Source organism: Scardinius erythrophthalmus (assembly GCF_964197995.2).
Source record: "Scardinius erythrophthalmus genome assembly, chromosome: 16".
NCBI lineage: Eukaryota > Metazoa > Chordata > Actinopteri > Cypriniformes > Leuciscidae > Scardinius > Scardinius erythrophthalmus.
In genome coordinates, this window is record NC_138236.1 from 25768931 (window position 1) to 25787329 (window position 18399).

An 18399-nucleotide genomic window follows, 5' to 3' on the forward strand; every position below is an offset into this window, starting at 1 on the left:
TTTATGTAGCTGATGTGAAGTTAACTATCTTCTAGTCATTGATTAGCATATTCTGTCATCATAATCTATAAATCGTGTTCCTGGGGGCGGGGTTTATGTAAATGTTAGGGTTAGTTATGTCACTAACCTGGGAGGAATGTTGTGTAGTCCCTATCAGTCATTTGTTGTAGTCCTTAAAAAGCAATTTCTTTAAAAGCAAATATCTCTCTTTGCTTTGAACTTTGAGCGTTGTAACTTTGCAGATGTTGTTTATGCTTAAACAGCAACATTACACACTAAATAAAGTTAGAAAAGTGAAATCATAATCAACCACCCCTTTAATGCTTACATTTCTGTGGTTTTGGTGAATTATAAAGAGTCATCAGGACTGTACCATGGGAGTTTAGTTATTCAGACATCCTGGTTACAAAGCAATGGGACAAAAAGAGATAGAATCATCAACCTGGTTCAGTGCAGGTTAGCTGAGTTCATCCAAGGTCATTAAGGGCATCTGACACATTCACAGCTTGAACTGAATTGGCTGCTGTATTCTAGGACACTTGAGTGAATAAAGACAATTAGACACTATTATCATTTCTTCAACTTGAGTGACATTTATTGTAATTGCCAGGCATTATCAAATCAGTCATATGGTCAGAGTTGTTTAGTGCGTTTATCTCCAAATAGCATTTGAGTTAGATCAAGTAATGGCATCTCATCAGGGGTTAAATTGTATTCTAAAAAGAAAAAAATATCTATTTCATTGTCAATGTATTCAATTTCCTGTATGCTAGAGTCTCCCTGTTTGATCCAGTACACACATTCCATCTCCATTTTGATGAAAGTCCTTTCTGCCTCAGAGCTTTAAAAAAAAAAACAGAATGGTGACAATATTTCTCACAGTTGGGACTTTATTTATCAAAATTGTGATTTCATATCTCCCAGTTGCACAATTGCAACTCTGTTTCTAGGAATTTCATATTTACTTCTTGCATGTGACTATCTCAGAATTTTGACTTTTTTATTGTTACTTTATTCCTCACAATTGCTAACTTATATCTCACTGCAAGTTTATTTTTTTTATTTTAAAGTCCTCCTGTGGTCAAAATTAGTTTTTAATATTGTTTATATCTATATGTTTATACGTATGTGGTGTTTTTAATGTGCTTTAAGACAAACCATGTGCAAATTCATAAGTCAACACCATTGCTGAGTATTTTCTCCTTAAAACTGCAGTGAACCAAAGACAGTCTCAAAAACACGGTTTGAAGTCGCGGGTGTTTCTGACGTCACAAACTATCTTGTATAACCAATCACGTCAACTTGTGATCATCAATGAGTGGATCTCTGAGATGGTGTGAGTGAGTGGAGGCGGAGCTAATTTGCATATTCATAGAACCGTGTATACTAAATGAAGCAAGGGTGTAGGGCTACATTCAAGCTATTTTAAAGCATTAAGAAATTCTTATCAAGGAAAAAAATGCTTATCTTTGATCACCAAAATGACATTTGAGTTTTAAGGGATCAAATGATTGACTACAGGGAGACTTTAAACTATCTCACCATGATAATTTTTCCCTCTAAGACAGAAACAGAATTTCATTTCATATAGCGATTGTGCTCCTCAAATTAAACCTTTTTTACGAGTGCGCGGATCCCCCACACTCCTCTTGTGGATGTGTGCTCCACCTCAATTTGCAGCCAAATTTCATGCAGTCTCAAAAAAAAGTCATATCTTGCCTAGGTCTCCTGAACCACTACCAGCATATCCACATTAGTAAATAAATACACATATTAAGCTTAATAGCCACAAATTTTGCTTTTAAAACGACTTTAATTGAACCATATACCAGACAGACAGATACATATCTTCATAATGTCCGGCTCCTGATCTTGACAGACAGAGAGTAATCTCTAAAGGGACAGAATAAAATGGCTGACGTTAGTGTATCAGTAGGTCAGTGTGTCACAACGTTAGCCATCACTCCAGAGACCACAGAGATACTCTGTCATCCAGACAGAGAGATCAACTAACAGTTCCCCGCTTAAATATCTAACTGCACTGCTTTCTATTTCTTCATCCTCGTTGTATAACACAAACATCAGGCATATATTTGGTTGCACTAATTATTCTAGTAATGCATGAGACCTTCATACACAAATGAATGTAATTACATAAAAAAATGCATTAAGGACAGTTTATTTATTTATTATGTTTTCTGTAAAGGAAGTTGGAGTGGGACATATCAAAAGGCTCATCACCTTTTTAAAAAGCCAATAGTCTTTTATTTTACATCACAGCCATGAAACATGATTTGCTATTTGCTAAGGGGTCCTATTATGCTTTTTTAGATTTTTAACTTTCTTAAAGGGTTAGTTAACCCAAAAATGAAAAATCTGTCATTAAAGGAACACTCCGACTTTTTGGGACTTTAGCTTATTCACAGTATCCCCCAGAGTTAGATAAGTCCATACATACCTTTTTCATTTCTGTGCGTTCTGTAAGTGTTATTTGACGCACCCACCGCTAGCCTAGCTTAGCACAAAGACAAGGTAGCATACTAATCCCAATAAGTGACAAAATAATGCAAACATTTTTCTATTTACATGTTGTGATCTGTATAGTCACAGCGTGTACAAATAACAAGGCTATATGAGACAGAGACCATTTTTAATCGTATAAATACTGGGAACTATATTCTCACTAGACGTAGGAGCACAGCTACTTGGGCGGAGTTTTTATTTATACGATTAAAAATGGTCTCTGTCTCATATAGCCTTGTTATTTGTACACGCTGTGACTATACAGATCACAACATGTAAATAGGAAAATGTTTGCATTATTTTGTCACTGATTGGGATTAGTATGCTACCTTATCCATTTACATCCAGTCTTTGTGCTAAGCTAGGCTAGCGGTGGGTGCGTCAAATAACACTTACAGAACGCACAGAAATGAAAAAGGTATGTATGGACTTATCTAACTCTGGGGGATACTGTGAATAAGCTAAAGTCCCAAAAAGTCGGAGTGTTCCTTTAAATACTCATGTCATTCCAAACCAGTAAGACTGACAGCCTACGCAGCTACCACTTTCAAGGCCCAGAAAGGTACATGGATTACTTTACTACCTCTTTGGGGCTTTAAAGTGGTAGTTGCATAGCTGTCAATGAAGGGACAGAAGGCTCTCAGATTTCATCAAAAATATCTTCATTTATGTTTCGAAGAGTTCGCATTTGTCAGCCACATACGTCATTGAGGCTGCTTCATTTCAGTAAACTGACCACTAAATTCCAAATTCATCAAGAAATTACAACAATTTACACTTCACTAGGAATAATCTATTCTTGTAGACCTCAAAAACAAAATGAAGGCTTTGTTTAAGGGCATAATAGCAAGGGCATTAACTTTTAGAAGAACATTAGATAGCATATAAAAGACCTCAAAACAGACATGGATCTCAGTAAATAAATAAATAAAAAACTGAATCTGCTCTGAAATCAGTTTAACAGCACTTATTTTCAATCTCATCTATTTATCAACATTGTTTAATTAATTAAAACAGTGCATCTAGTGCATCAAGTTTATCTAAAACCATTACCATCTCTAAAAAAAAGGTCATGTTCGAAAGGTCACCAACACCAAAATCCTTTCTAAATATCCCACATAATTAGCACAGTTTAAGATTACACACTCGAGCCCATGTCAGGGCTGAATATGAAAGAATATTACTCATTAATAATGTGAGAAATCACCCTGAGACCAAAGCTGTATTTAAGCTTAATTAGCACAGGGCCTTCTTTAATTAAGTTTTTGTGGAATCAGGATTAGTCTGTGTAAGGAAGGAGCAAAATAAATAAATAAAAGGATAGGATTCGTTAATCATTCAGAGAGAGGCCTGAGTACAGGTGACCTGTTTTCCACAGTATCCCTTTTATCCCATCATTGTTTAGGTGATGGACTGCATAATTATTTAATTATGATATTAGGGGACTTATGAAGTGGGCCACTGCATGAGAACTAATGGAATCTATAACAATGTTACGCTACAGTGACTGGGGGATAGAAAGTTTAGTTTGTCACTCTCTTTTCTGTTTACTTGAATTCCAGTTTAACACTCCCTTGCCACCTCCACATGTAGTCTCCCTCTCTCTCTCTCTCTATTGTTGTAGTGTTTTATCAGTAGGTCAAGCTGTGCTGATAATGAAAGAACAGCATGAACGTAGGCAGGTGAATGTTGTTGGGATCTGATTCAATTATGCTTTCAATGCAGTCATTTTCTGTTGTTGATGGCCCTAACCATTTGCTCTCATTGCTAGTGTTTCTCTAGGTTGCCTTTCGTCCACAATAATCTTCACAGTGAACAGTGGGAGGAAATTACTGTGTATGTACAGATTAACTATAATTAGGTGATGTCCAGTGACATGTGTTTAGGTCCCCAGCGTGCACTGCAGCAGTTTTTTTTTAACCTTCAGAAATGTGGCATTGATTCAGCAAGGTGCTGGAAACATTCTTCAGAGATTTTGGTTCATATTGACATGATAACATCACGCAGTCACTGTAGATTTGTCGGCTGCACATCTCTATGATGTGAATCTCCAGTTCCGGCACATCCCAGAGGTGCTCTATTGGATTGAGATCTGGTGACTGTGGAGGCCATTTGAGTAAAGTGAGCTCATTGTCATGTTCAAAAAACCAGTTTGAGTTGATTTGAACTTTCTGACATGGCGTGTTATCCAGCTGGAAGTAGCCAAGGTTACACTGGTCACAAAGGGATGGACATGGTCATCAACAAATCTGAGGTAGGCTGTGGTGTTTAAACCATGCTCAATTTGGCCCAAAATGTGCCAAGAAAATATTCCCCACACCATTATCACCAGCTCGAACCATTGATACAAGGCAGGATGGATAAATGCTTTCATGTTGTTTACACCAAATTTTGACCCTACCATCTGAATGTCACAGCAGAAATCAATGACTCATCAGACCAGGCTTTGTCCAATTCTGATGAGTCAATTTTGTCCAATTTTAGTGAGCCTGTGTGAATTGTAGCCTCAGTTTCCTGTTCTTAGCTGACAGGAGTGGGACCCGGTGTGTGTTCTGCTGCTGTCCATCTGCTTCAAGGTGCGTTCAGATATACTCTTCTGCAGACCTCTGTTGTAACAATTTGAGTTACTGTTGCCTTTCAACTCGTACCTGTCTGGCCATTCTCCTCTCACCTCTGGCATCATCAAGGCATTTTTGCCGACAGAACTGCCGCTCATTGGATATTTTCTCTTTTTCTGGCTTGTTCTCTGTAAACCCTAGAGATGGTTGTGCATGAAAATCTCAGTAGATCTTCAGTTTCTGAAATTCTCAGACCAGCTCGTCTGGCACCAACAACCATGCCATGTTCAAAGTCACTTAAATCACTTTTCATCCCCATTCTGATGCTCAGTTTGAACTTCAGCAGATCGTAGACCATGCCTGCCTAAATGCATTGAGTTGCTGCCAAGTGATTGGCTCAAATATTTGTTAACAAGCAGTTAAACAGGTGTACCCAATAAAGTGGCCGGTGAGTGTATATTAGATAACAGTTGCTATTGGTCAACTGCTATATATAAGGGTTATGAATCAATTAAAATATTTAAACTAATAATTAATTGCATCTAATGCTAAAATTCATAATCATAAATGCTTACATATTGAATCCCCAAATTAATGTAGATCAACATAATCTAAATAAAAGTATATTTGCTAAGTCTTTTTACCAAGTATGATGGACAGTTGCATATCGAAACCAATACTGAAACTTTCAGATTATGTGGATAATCATAGCCGATCAACATTGTTTAAAATTGAATAGGATTTGCAAGTTGAATAAACTGCAAATTATCAGACTGCTTTTAATTTATAATTTATTAACAACTATTACTTATATAACTTAAACTTCCAACAACCTATTATAATAACGGCTGTATTTAGCTTTGCTATCGTTTAATCTGAAATAATTCCTGAAGATGCTTCTCTGTTTTTGTCATTACTCTATTTGCTCTTTTTGTGTGAATGAGAGATGTCTGTTTTTTTTTTCTTACATCAAAGCTTATTTTATGCATTCATTTTCAAGCTGTATATGTTTCAGCATTACTGGTTATACATTTGTTCTGTATGCAACATCAGTATTGAAAGTTTTGTTACTTATTCCTGCATTCTGTATAAAGGGTTTCACAGTACCGGCTGTGTGTATTCACATTTGCGTGTGCCCACCAATAGGCCTATTGTTTCTGTACTATCACATATTATGTTGTAAAAGTGACAGTGACATGACGTGAAGACCAAGTATGGTAACCCATACTCAAAATTTGTCCCCTGCATTTAACCCATCCAAGTTAGTGAGCCTGATCTCATGAAAGTGCTTATCTATAGCACGAATGATATTTCTCGTATCATTTATACGCCAAAAATAGTTTTTGCGTACATATGATACGCAGTTTTCGTGTGCATATGATACGCACTTTATGGCGTGTAATATGCACGCACTCCACATCCCTAATCCTACCCAAGGGGTTTACAGTGCGTATCATTTGCACCCAAAAACTCTTTTTGGCGTATAAATGATACGAGAAATATCATTTGTGCTATAGATACGCACTTTCATGAGATCGTGTTGGCATTCCCAGTCAGACTCTCTAGCCATTAGGGCCCCAGAAATATTGCCACATGCAGTTTAGATTGCAAGTTATGAACATCTTTAGTCAATCTAATGCTTAGATTAATTTTTCCTAGTAACACAGAGCAACTAATCAAGTTCTGTAACACAAGAAGATCCAGGTTCTCAGCCAAAAGCAACACTAATCACTAAAATGGTGATGTTCAAATCAAACTTTTTTCCTCCAGTAATTTAGAAAGTAGAAGACATAGACTGCATTGATTCAATTAATAAATTCCTCAATTTTTTAAAAAATATATATTTACATTTTTTTATTTATATTGCAGCCACATACTCTACTTCTATTTGAGTCTCAAAGCACCCCCGCTATAATTTCCTTGCATCTCCTTCTCTCTCCAGCAGCAGATGGAGTTCCCGTGCAGAAGGATGGGGAACAGGTAAGGAAGCTGCCGATTACACCTACATACTAAATGAACCAAATCTCCCAACAGCGCTGACACGCTATGACACCCCACACCACATATTCCTGTTTAGGGGAAAATAGCATCCTGCTCCAAGATGGAGGCTAAGGTGTCCAGAACAGGAAGAGATTACCTCAGTTATGGAAGTGAGCCAGCTCTCCTCCGTAACCGCAGGAAAACATTGCTAGCACACCTTAACCGCATGTAGTTAGTGCTTACCAGAGCTGGCTTGTAGGTTTGCTGTTCTAGTCGTCAGCATTTATTTTTGGTTAAGTTTGTGTGTTCCAATGCCTCGCATTCTTAAGAACTGACCCAGAAAGCAGGCTTATAGTATTTGCCTTCAGCTGCAGTGACACTGACTGATTCTGGGTCTGTGCTTAAGGGTAAGATGATGATTTTGTTCAATGGATGCTCAGTTTCACAAATGACACATCACATTGCTTGCTTTTATTTCTTCGCCTACTCTCGTCTCTGTCTTCTTACATACTGTTGCTAAATCTGAGAGAGTAAGCACATTCATTTTATCTCACACAAAGCATACATAGAGATTTCCTTCCTCTCTCTTCTTTTTCCAAGCTTTGAAGCTGATTCCATTAGGGTTTGCTACATGAAGACAGAAAATATGAAATTCAAAAGGTCTCTTCATGAGTATGTTCTTATCAATAAGTAGGCTAAATACACACACCTCTGTCATCTGTGTCACCCCTTTCTGGTTCTGAAGTACCTGACTGAATATAAAAATTAGAAAACAAGTGATATTCATACTGCAGCTTCAAATCTGTTAATTGTCAATTAATAGCCGCAATGTCCATTAATACAAGTAGTCTATGTAATAAACTAATAAAACTAATAGACTAAAGGACCGTTCACACCAAGAATGATATCTATAAAGATAACTATATTTGCGTCCACACCAGCTGAAGATATCGGTCTATTTATTCCAAGCACGTGGTGCAGTTTTATCGTCTGGCCCTTTAAATGCTCAAGCTCTTTAAAGCGAGATGGATTCTGATTGGCTGTCAAATGTTTTTATCGTTTTTCAGATGGATAAAATCGCTCTGAAAGTGATTACAACGATATTGTTTCTAATCGTTCTGAAAGCGATTCCAACTATTGTTTCTATGTGCCATTGTCATTATAGTTGTGGTGTGAACTCTGCTATTCTTTTAAATTAAGAACGATTTTTACAACTAAATATTTATCGTCATCTTTATAGTTATTGTTATCGGGCCTTAATGCAATGTTTTGATTATATTTATTATAATGTGTGTTTTGTATTTGTATAGGCCTATTATATGATTTTAAATTTGAGAGTAATTACAAAATTTATGCTATATCATAATGTGCGTGACCCCGACGTTGCCTTTCTTTTCTTTGACGGTGCAGGGCGTTCCGAATGAGCGAAGTCCACTTCAACGGATATCCCCTGCTCAGGGAGTAGGGAGCAGTGAACACGGTGTAGGGACCCTGTAAATTGGAATGCACCTCTAATGATTCAAATGACTAGCCTAGAAATCTAGACGCACCCTAGCGGCAGCAAAATGTATTTCGCAGCCAGGGTAGTCTAGCAACTCTCAATAAACCTTCTCGCTGCAAAAACCCAGATTGGGTCAGGCCAATCACGTTGTGTATAGAGTAGGCGGGGGCGGGCTTAACATACACGACAGAGTTGCGACGGTTACCTGGCTGCTGCTACTTGAAAACAAAGAATGGCGGCTGCTGATGGAGAACAATGGTCTTTCGAATCGGCTTTGGTCGCGACTCTGGAGGACTTGGAGTTAAGTTTTTCTTTGAGAAAAGAGCAAAGAACGGCACTTAAGTCATTCTTAAAAAAAGGAAGATGTGTTCGTCGTTTTGCCGGCCAGATATGGCAAAAGTTGAATCTATCAACTAAGCTCCGCTGTTGGGAAAACGCTCTGGTTGGTTGAAGCGCTGTCCTATTGCGTGCAGAGGGAATTTGAAAGACAGCCGTTTATCCCGCCCCTCGGATTGAGCCGTGACTATGGTGAGTTTCCAGACCTATCATCTTGATGTAGGTCTGGCTTGCCAGGCTATCAAATGACTGATTTATAAAGACAATCATGTGTCGCCGCCTACTGGTGTAACAATGTAACCTACAAAAAAAATTATAATAATTCCGAATTCTTGTACACTGAATATTTTTCAGTATCCGAGATAGGCTATAATTATCATTTTGAAGAAAGCGAATTTTTTTTTTTTTTTCATTTGGACCAACCCTGGATCTGTGGATCAGGAACATGTTAAGAAAAGAAAATAGTGTTCATTTTGATTTTTCTTCAGAAAGTTCTGAACAGTTCTCCAATAATGTTAGCATTGCTCTGACTTCATATTACTCGGGATCTAATTCAATCCGCAAATACCATGACAGCACTGACAGCAAATCACCCCTTAAGCGCTACAAATAAGCTTCTGTCGAAAACGACAAAATATCCTCAGGCTTTTGTGCTAGAAATACAAAACATCTCATCTGTAGCAAGTAAGCACTGCTCTCTGGGAGTGATCTCAGCCCCTGAACCTCAGTGTATCGCTTTACCATTGACACTGGTAAAAATAGTAAGTTGACTGTACCAGACAGTCCATAACAGCATTCACTCTCTGCCCCACCATGACTGCAACACAGACTGACTACAGGTGTTCGCTTTCTTTATTACTGCATCAGTGTTGTTAAAACAACCATACAACAGTTTCTTTTTTAGGCTATATAGGAATAGTCTTGCTCTCAGCATAAGCTTTTGCTTTTATCTGCAGTAGTCTGTCTATGCAATGGGTGTGAGGCCGTAGGTTTTCATGTAGAATTTTTTTTTACTAGAATGCTCCTGTCTGTCTGCCAAAAGCAAACTTCACTATTACTATTGCTCATACTTACGGTTAGGGATTTGAACAAACCCTAAACCTTAAGTATTAAACTTTGGCATGTAACTCATCCTGCACCGTTTCTGCTGCTGACATGAATGATACGTCAACTCTTGTGGCTTGTTGAGGAGAGATGTTTGCTATTACTTTTCTAAACAATCAGATGTGTGATTTTTCACAGATAATGAAACTGATAAAACTTTCGTAGACTGAGCCATATCTAGGAACCAAGATGTCATAGACTTTAAGACAGGCTTTTCTGACTTGGACCACCTAACAACCATCCAGAACATGCTACTAACTCCATAGCAATTTGATGAAACAATTCAAAATAACTTTGCAACCACATATAAACCCAGCCATCACCTTTGTGATTTATATATTTGATCATATTTGATCATATTTTCTTTCACAGATCTTAAAATCTAGTTATTCCCTTGACACTATCAAACTCTGTCATTGATAGTACATAAAAACAAACAAAATTAAATGAAACATTCACCCAAAAACAAAAATGTATCATTTACTCACCCTCATATTCCAATAGCCCCTTTTTTAACAAAAAAGGAGAAATTGTTAAATAAACGTCTGGTTGCTCTTTTCCATTCTATGACAATAAACATGGACTGAAGCTTTCAGTTATGTATCATCTTTGTGTGAACAGACCAAAATTTGTTAAAAAAATAAGTATTCACTGAAAATCTTGACATCCATTATAGCTTATAGAAACGTTAGTAATGTCCAATTTACTTCTCTTTTGAGTCTGATCTTTTTAATGAATCAATTGATAAACCCATTTTGAATGAGACTGGTCCAGTTCTTGTTCATCTCAGTGATCTGGTCACTGGAAAGGAAGTGTATCAGTGAATACATTTTGGTATATCATGCAGAAGACATTTTAGATTGGATGGACAGCTTTTATGATACTTTCATGGTGACTGAAAGCTTCAGTTTCAGTTCATTGTATAAGTGCAGCGACCATTCTTATGAATTTCTTGTTCTTCAAAGAACAAAGAAAGGTTTGGATCAAACAGAAGATGAGTAAATAATGACAGAATTGATTTTTTTGGCTGTACTATTCCTTTAATCACAGCTTTATTCCACCTCACTGTTAGTTCGACCAAAAATTGGTTTCAGTTTGATTTTCTCTCCGTTCTTTTTTATTTCTCTATTTCTCCTTCAACTTCACATGTTTTTAAAATGCCTTGTTCTGTCACGATCCCCCTCTCTCTCCTCCTTTCTCTGTGGCCGTCTCTCTTGCTCTTTTCTCCTCTTTCTCTCTGTCTATCCCCATCCCTCTCTTTCCCCATCCCTCCTTCCTCTCTCTCTCAGCATGGCCGAACAGACTTTTCATGGGAAGGAATCAATGTAAGTGTTGTGAATATCATTCCTCCATTCCTTTCCTTTTGTTATTTCCTCTGAATCACAGTAGATGTCTTCTATCTCACACCCCATTCCCTCGTTGGATCTGTCTCTCTTTTGCGATGACTTGTTGGTGTGCTTTAGTAGTTAGTAGTTTATTGCGGATGCAAATGACAAAAGACTACACTTCCCACCATGCAAATGGACAGAGATTAAGGCTGTTGGGAAATGTAGTTTCACAACCTCTAGCAACCACTGTGTTAACTTTTCTACCCAACTTCTCTTGTCACCTCTTTCCTTCCCATAAAATGCCACACTCAAAATTTTGCATTTCATTTCTGCTCTGGCCGCATCCTGCTCCACCAAAACCATCTATTTCTTCACCTTTCCTGTTTTCTGTCCCATTTTTCTCTCTTGAATGCCTTCCTTCATTTCAGTTGTCCATGGAGGACACGACCTCAATCCTCCCTCGGCTGAAGAAGCGGAACTCCAACGCCTATGGAATCGGCGCTCTGGCTAAGTCCTCTCTGACAGGTGTGTCAGGTGTGTGTCTGTCCTGTCAAATGGTAAAATGACCCCATGTTGACTCCAGACTGAGTTGGAGGAGATGGAGCCAACATGGACCCTTATGGGTTTCCCTTTTCACCACCCGTTTCCATTTACAACACTCTCCAATGGCTCGTGCCATTGGTGAATTCCAAGATCCAAATAAGAATAGATCCCTGACAAGCGATATGCTTCCCACAATGCATTGTCATATGGCTTTCCATTTTATCCTAAGCAGTGGTTGATGGGAGCGGAAGGTTTTGTATGTTAAGTGCTTGTGGAGTGAAGTGCGGAGATTCAGCCAGTGTGTTGTCTTTTAGTATTGTCGTTTCTCAGACTCATGTGTTTTTGTACAGTTATGTGCAGTGCAGTGTGTAGCCTTCTCTGAAAGATCCTCTTCTTGAACTTTGATAATTCATGTTCATCATTTCATTAGGTATAACCTAAGAGCTTGAGAAATCTCTGAATTAACTCTGTATGTTTGCAGTAATGCATGGGTTAAAACACAGAAAAACACAGACTCAAGTGTTCAAGTAGCAAAGAGCAATTGATTTTTTTCCTTCTCAGTATCTTATATAAGTTCTCCACACAGATTTCATGGTTATTAAACAGATTGTTACAGCCCCGGTTTAGTCTATTACAGATGTAGCTTCATTTAATAAGCTGAAACTAATAAAAGAGAAAATGCAAGAGAGCAATGCAGGCTATTATTGTGTGCAGATCTTCATTAGTGTGGAAGGATGTCATTTCAAATTCCCACTCCTTTCCATTGTCACTAAAACTTGATTATTTATTTCTCCATACCATAACCATCTCATTATCAAAGTCATTTTCATTTCCTTACCTCAAACAAAATATTAACGCTGGTTAGCCTATATCTGTGGTTTTCAATCCTGGTCCAAGGGACCCATCACTCAAAAAATTGTATGTCTCTCTTTTATAACACACCTGATTCAGATCATCAGTTCATTAGTTGAGAGCTTCATGAACTGAACTAATGGTACGTTTACATGACAAGAATGTACTAAAAACTAAAAGTTTTTTCTTTGCGTTTTCGAGTATAGACGACAACGTTATCACACAGATCCACGAAAACTACTAAAAATGCTGTATTTTGTTGATAGGCCAGTAGTTGGCAATGTCACTTTGTAAAGAAACACTACGCATAGACTGAACACGCAATACACACACTGTATCAATAAGTTATGACAACATATGTTTTTACATTGCTTTAACTTTTTTTAAAACAAGTTAAGTCCGTTTAATGTAGTTTAAGTTGAAATGACTTAAACATCAAGTTGATTGTACTTAAAAATTTAAGGCAGCAACGTTTTTTTTGTTTTTTTTTACAGTTGCGCATGATGTCACTGTTTGTTTTCACAAATTCGTGGCATTGTTCTCAAAAACGTGCAGTTTGAGACCTGATTTTCAAAAGTCAGGCCCTGACTTTCAGGCCCACAAAACGCCATTGTCATGTACATGAAGAGCCAAAACGCATAAAAAGTCTTCAGTTTTTAGTTGAAAACAGTGAATCATGTAAACGGCCCCTGAGTGTGTCAGATAAGAGAGACATAGAAAATGTGTAGAGTGGTGTGTGTAGGCCATAGGACCAGGGTTGAAAACCACTCGGCCAGTGGATGACATACTTCTATATAATAATCAGTGAAACTAAAACAATCATAACAGATAGTAGAAAATGACAGGTACTTTATAACTCAGACCTTAAGTGCAGCAAACAGACGTGATTATTTTTAGCACAACCTCTGAGCATGCTAATCTATTCCTAATTTCCATGTTACATCAACCCCGTACCTACGCTGCGTCCGAATATGCCTACTTCCATACTATATAGTAGGCGAAAAACAGTATGTGAGCCGAGTATGTCAGAATAGTATTCATAAAAGAGTAGGCAAAAAGTACCTAGGTACTTCCATCGAGATTCTGAAGTGCGCATTCGATGGACATTTTTTTTATCCCATGAGGCCATCTGTGAATGGAGATGAAGCGATGTAACTGACGCTGCAGGTCGAATGACAATTAAAACATGGCGGATGTAGTAAGTCCGCATTTTATTCATACTACACACATTCATACTATATAGAAAGTACTTTTTTAACAATTGCAAAGTAAATTTCAAACCAAATGTAGTACCTACTATACAGTAAGGATTTCGGACGCAGCACTAGTCCAGATGCGATCTTGTACTGTATATTTGACTTAATTTCCTCTATCTTGTTTTTTCCCCTCCCTCTCTCCCTAATCAAAAAAACTTCTTCCTCTCGCTGTCTTCTCATCCCATCATCTACCCTCTGTCTATTCGTCCACTTCAGGAGTGTCTCGCTCCATGAAGGACAAGGTGACGAAGCCAACAGCGATGGCCCAGGGGCGCGTGGCACACATGATCGAGTGGCAGAACTGGGGCATGCAGACGGTGGGCGTGGGGGGCGTAGTAGGGGCACGCGCCTCTAGTCTGCACCTCCAACAAGAGCGCAAGCTGGAGAATGATGCATACAGCGACCTCAGTGACGGAGAGAAGGAGGCTCGCTTCGCTGCAGGTCAGAGACGCATATAGACATGATTGAGAGAAAGACCCACGCAAAAATACTGAGTAGTAGGAAGCTGCTAGATTTTACATCTATACTAGTGAATCTTCTTTTCTTTTTTTACCCTTACCCTCGAAATTTTATTTTTTAACCCTTATTACACTCCTTTAAATAACTATTATCATTATTGTCATTATTACAGTATTAATGTGTTAATGTAAATGTGGTAAACACATGATTTTCTTTCGTTTGTTGAACATAAAAGAATACATTTTAAAGAACGTTAGTAACCGAACATGTTTGGTTCCCATTGACTTCCATTGTATGGACAAAAAATTCGACGGAAGTCAATGGGAACCGAAAAATTTATGTTTAACAGAAACAAGAAAATCATACACATTTGGACCGACATGAGAGTGTGTCAATGATGATGAAATGTTCCTTTTTGAGGTGACTGTCATTTTAAGAGGGTTTAATCAATTGCAAGGCATTCCTTTATTTAGCAGCTTTAAGGATAGAAATAGAATGTTCACATCATTTTTAATTGCCACAAAACATATACAAATGTGTATTTGTTAAAGTTGCTCCATATTTACCGAAACAAAATGTAATTACACTAAAATTCAATATATTCTATGTAACTTACAATTCATTCTGTCTCAAAAGTGCTTAACACTAATACAGTGTGACTCCCTTACAACTGCTATATCGGATATCAACACAACATACAAAAATACTGAGTGCACCTTTCATACATCTGTTGTGAACCATTATGCTTTAGGATGCTGTAGGCTTCTGTGTTGAATATTCTTGCTATTTCGTACAGCATCAGGTGTGAGAAATTGCACTCCCCGTATTAAGTGCACCTGCTACCTGAATGCATCATCATGCCTTATTTATGACTATGAGAATGCTGGGAATGTGTCTGGGAGGTTTGCCGCTATTTCTTATTCATGACACCATATCTGAGATGATGAGGCTCCTTTATAGTATTTCAACAGTCCGGTGACAGAGATTAAGGGTTAGGTGTGAGAATAACTGATGGAATTCAAGTCTGTTTGTGTCAAAGCTGAATTTTTTTTTTCCAGTCTTCAGTGTCACATGGTCCTTCTGAAATTATTCTAATATGATGTTTTTTTGCTCAAGAAATTATTATTATTAATATTTATTGTTATCAAAGCTGAAAACACTTGTGCTTCTTAATATTTGAACAGCATTTTGAAATTGAATTTGTATGAAACAATGTAAAAGTCATTACTGTCACTTTTAATCACTGAATCAAAAGTATAAATTTTCTTAAAAAAAAAAAAAAAAAAAAAAAAAAAACATGATCCCAACCTTGTGAACAATGTACATTTGAATCATATCTTAATCTGTATTCGCCTGATTTCACAGACAGGGCTTAGATTAAGCCAGGATTAGGCCTAAATTAAGTTCAAAAATGAAACTGCCGCGTTCTCACTGATTCTTACTTTAAACCGTGAATTCTGAATCCTGTCAGGTGTGCTTCAGCAGTTTGCGATCTCTGAGGCGACGCTGATGGCCTGGAGCTCTATGGATGGGGAGAGCACAAGCGTGGGATCTAATCAGGGGAGCGTAGCCCACCTGAGCGAGGCCAACCAGGAAAGCATCACCAGCCGAGGTACTGACTACAGTTCCCAGCATGCACTGCAAGCTCAGAGAATAACCGTACCTCTTCCCACTGTGCTTTAGGCTGGAAACTTAGGAATTAAATCAATTTAGTAACAAAACTTCCGTGTCACATTGTGAGCCCTGATGAGTGCAGTAATTATTCAGGCAACTTGCTGTCATCAACTGCAATCAAACACTTTCTTTCAACAACTTTGCCATCTCAGCTCAAATATGTGTAAAAGGAAATTATTGAAATCCCTGACTAATTCCTTAACGACTGAAAAATTAGACCTTTTCCTTTGTTTTTTTATTTAAGCCTATGCTAAAAGGTTTCTTTCCAAAGAAAACTTTATATTGAAAGCCCCCTAGAGTGAGGGTGGGATTACTATTTTGCAGCTTATTTGGGATGCAGCGCACATTGGGTTTTGAATAAATGAATAACTAAAGGTCAGGGACCCGTGACTCTCAAGAGAACAAGAACTAATCCACTGAACAGTTCAGTACAGCCTTACAGACTCACATGAGAGCTCAGAACAATGAAAGCCATCTGCATGTTACAGACAGATAATGTGATAATTATGCTATATGCTAAGGCAGAGGTGTAACAAAACTGTAAATATTTCGCAGCCCCTGGGGTTTTGAACAAAAGGCTTTTGCAAATCCAGTTGGTACTTTCTCTTTAACGTATGGAACAAATCTAATAATAATAATAATAATAATAATGCATTTCATGACACCCAAGGCCTGAGTTAAAAGGTGAGTATTGAGACAAGATTTAAAAGTATAGAGACTATCACTTTTGCGAATATCAAGGGGGAGAGTGTTCTAGCTCCCATTGTGGTCACGGGTATACCGTGGTAAGGCAAGATAAATTGAGAGTGAATATCTGAGAGACTAGTCGTTCCAAATGACAGCCTTTAAGTTGGAATTCATTTGTGCTTGTATTACTGACTTAATCTATATGGATGTTAAAATCACTGAGCATAATAATAATAATAGAAGAAATAGAACATATGAAAGTCAAAAACTCAGTGTTCAGTTTAAAAATTGCCGCTGGTCTTTGGCGGGTGGTAAATAGTAGTGAGAATAGTAGGGATTGCCACATTGATTTTTAGGGCAATGGATTCAAATGAAGAATATGTAGACACAGTTAACTGGGATACATTTCATTTATATTTATGGAGTATTGGCACAGGGTTTACAGACAAAAACACACCCTGGAGGAACAGTTGTTAAAATGCAGGAAATCCGTGGGTTTCTCCCAGGTCTCATTTAGACAGAGGAAATCAAACTTACAGTCAGACAGCAGATCGTACACCAGAGGCCCTTTGTTGGAGAGCGTTCGAATATTAAGTAGTCCAAAAGAGAGATTGTTTTTACCTGCATTGTTGCCAGCCGATCTGCTAAAAAATAAAAAAAATGAACGAATTCTAGCACCAGATAAAGAGTAAAAAAAATGTTCTGTAGGCTATAAAACATTATGTATTATATATATATATATATTATCCAAAGATTTGGGGTCTGTAATTTAAAAGAGTTTTTTAAAGAAATCTCTTATTCTAATCAGGCTTGCTTATTTGAATTGATTTAAACAGTTATTATTAAATATTATTAAATGGTAAACACTTGTGAAATATAATTACAATTCAAAATAGCTATTTTAATTTGAATATATTCCTTTGATGCAAAGCTGAATTTTCAGCATCATTACTCCAGTCTACAGTGTCACATGATCCTTCAGAAATCATTCTGTAACTCTGATTTCTCAAGAAACATTATATTATATTCACAAAATGGTGTGGCTTTACAACATGCACGGCACAGGAAATTCAAGGAAATTGTCTTTAATAAACTCAACGATCACACATAAAATCCACAGGAGATATAAACAAGTCTTAAATAAGGGCTTAAATACAAGGAGAGATAATTAACTAGAACAGAAACAGGTGTGGGATTATTAATTAACAACCAGGAAAGCTAACGAGGGAACATGACTCAGGCAAAGCAGAACAGGGAACTGAGTGAAAACAAAACCAAAACACAACATACACATTACAAATATATATTATATTAAAGTATCAAGAAGAATTTTTAAATGTAAAAAATATAAAAATGACTATTTGACCCAAAACGTGTGTGCTATTTTTATTTATGTAGTTAGTATAGTATTAGTTTATAGTATTGCATTATTCATCTTAAGTCACCTGTATTGCAATCATTTGTGAGTGAAGTTGGTTGCCGTTGAGCACAAATCAGTCGTTTAAGAGGTTCCATTCCAGTTAGGATGTTGCCATAGAAGGTCTATAGAGAGAAAAAGGGCAAGAGAAGAATAAACTCAGTGGGCAGTCTGTGTACGA

The 18399-nt window shown here is 37.4% G+C and overlaps 1 protein-coding gene across 4 annotated transcripts in view; it reads left to right on the forward strand.

Moving 5' to 3' along the window:
• The window catches only part of fam131bb (family with sequence similarity 131 member Bb), a 51364-nt gene that overhangs the window by 20134 nt on the left and 12831 nt on the right, over positions 1-18399 (forward strand). The window contains exons 2-5 of one of the 4 annotated variants that reach the window (XM_081388576.1): positions 7024-7061; positions 11759-11864; positions 14198-14422; positions 15912-16052. In XM_081388576.1, coding sequence (XP_081244702.1) covers positions 11765-11864; positions 14198-14422; positions 15912-16052 — 466 coding nt within the window. In that variant the 5' untranslated portion in view covers positions 7024-7061; positions 11759-11764. The remainder of the gene's footprint in view (positions 1-7023; positions 7062-11758; positions 11865-14197; positions 14423-15911; positions 16053-18399) is intronic. The other 3 variants (XM_081388577.1, XM_081388578.1, XM_081388579.1) reach the window with 3 other exon arrangements.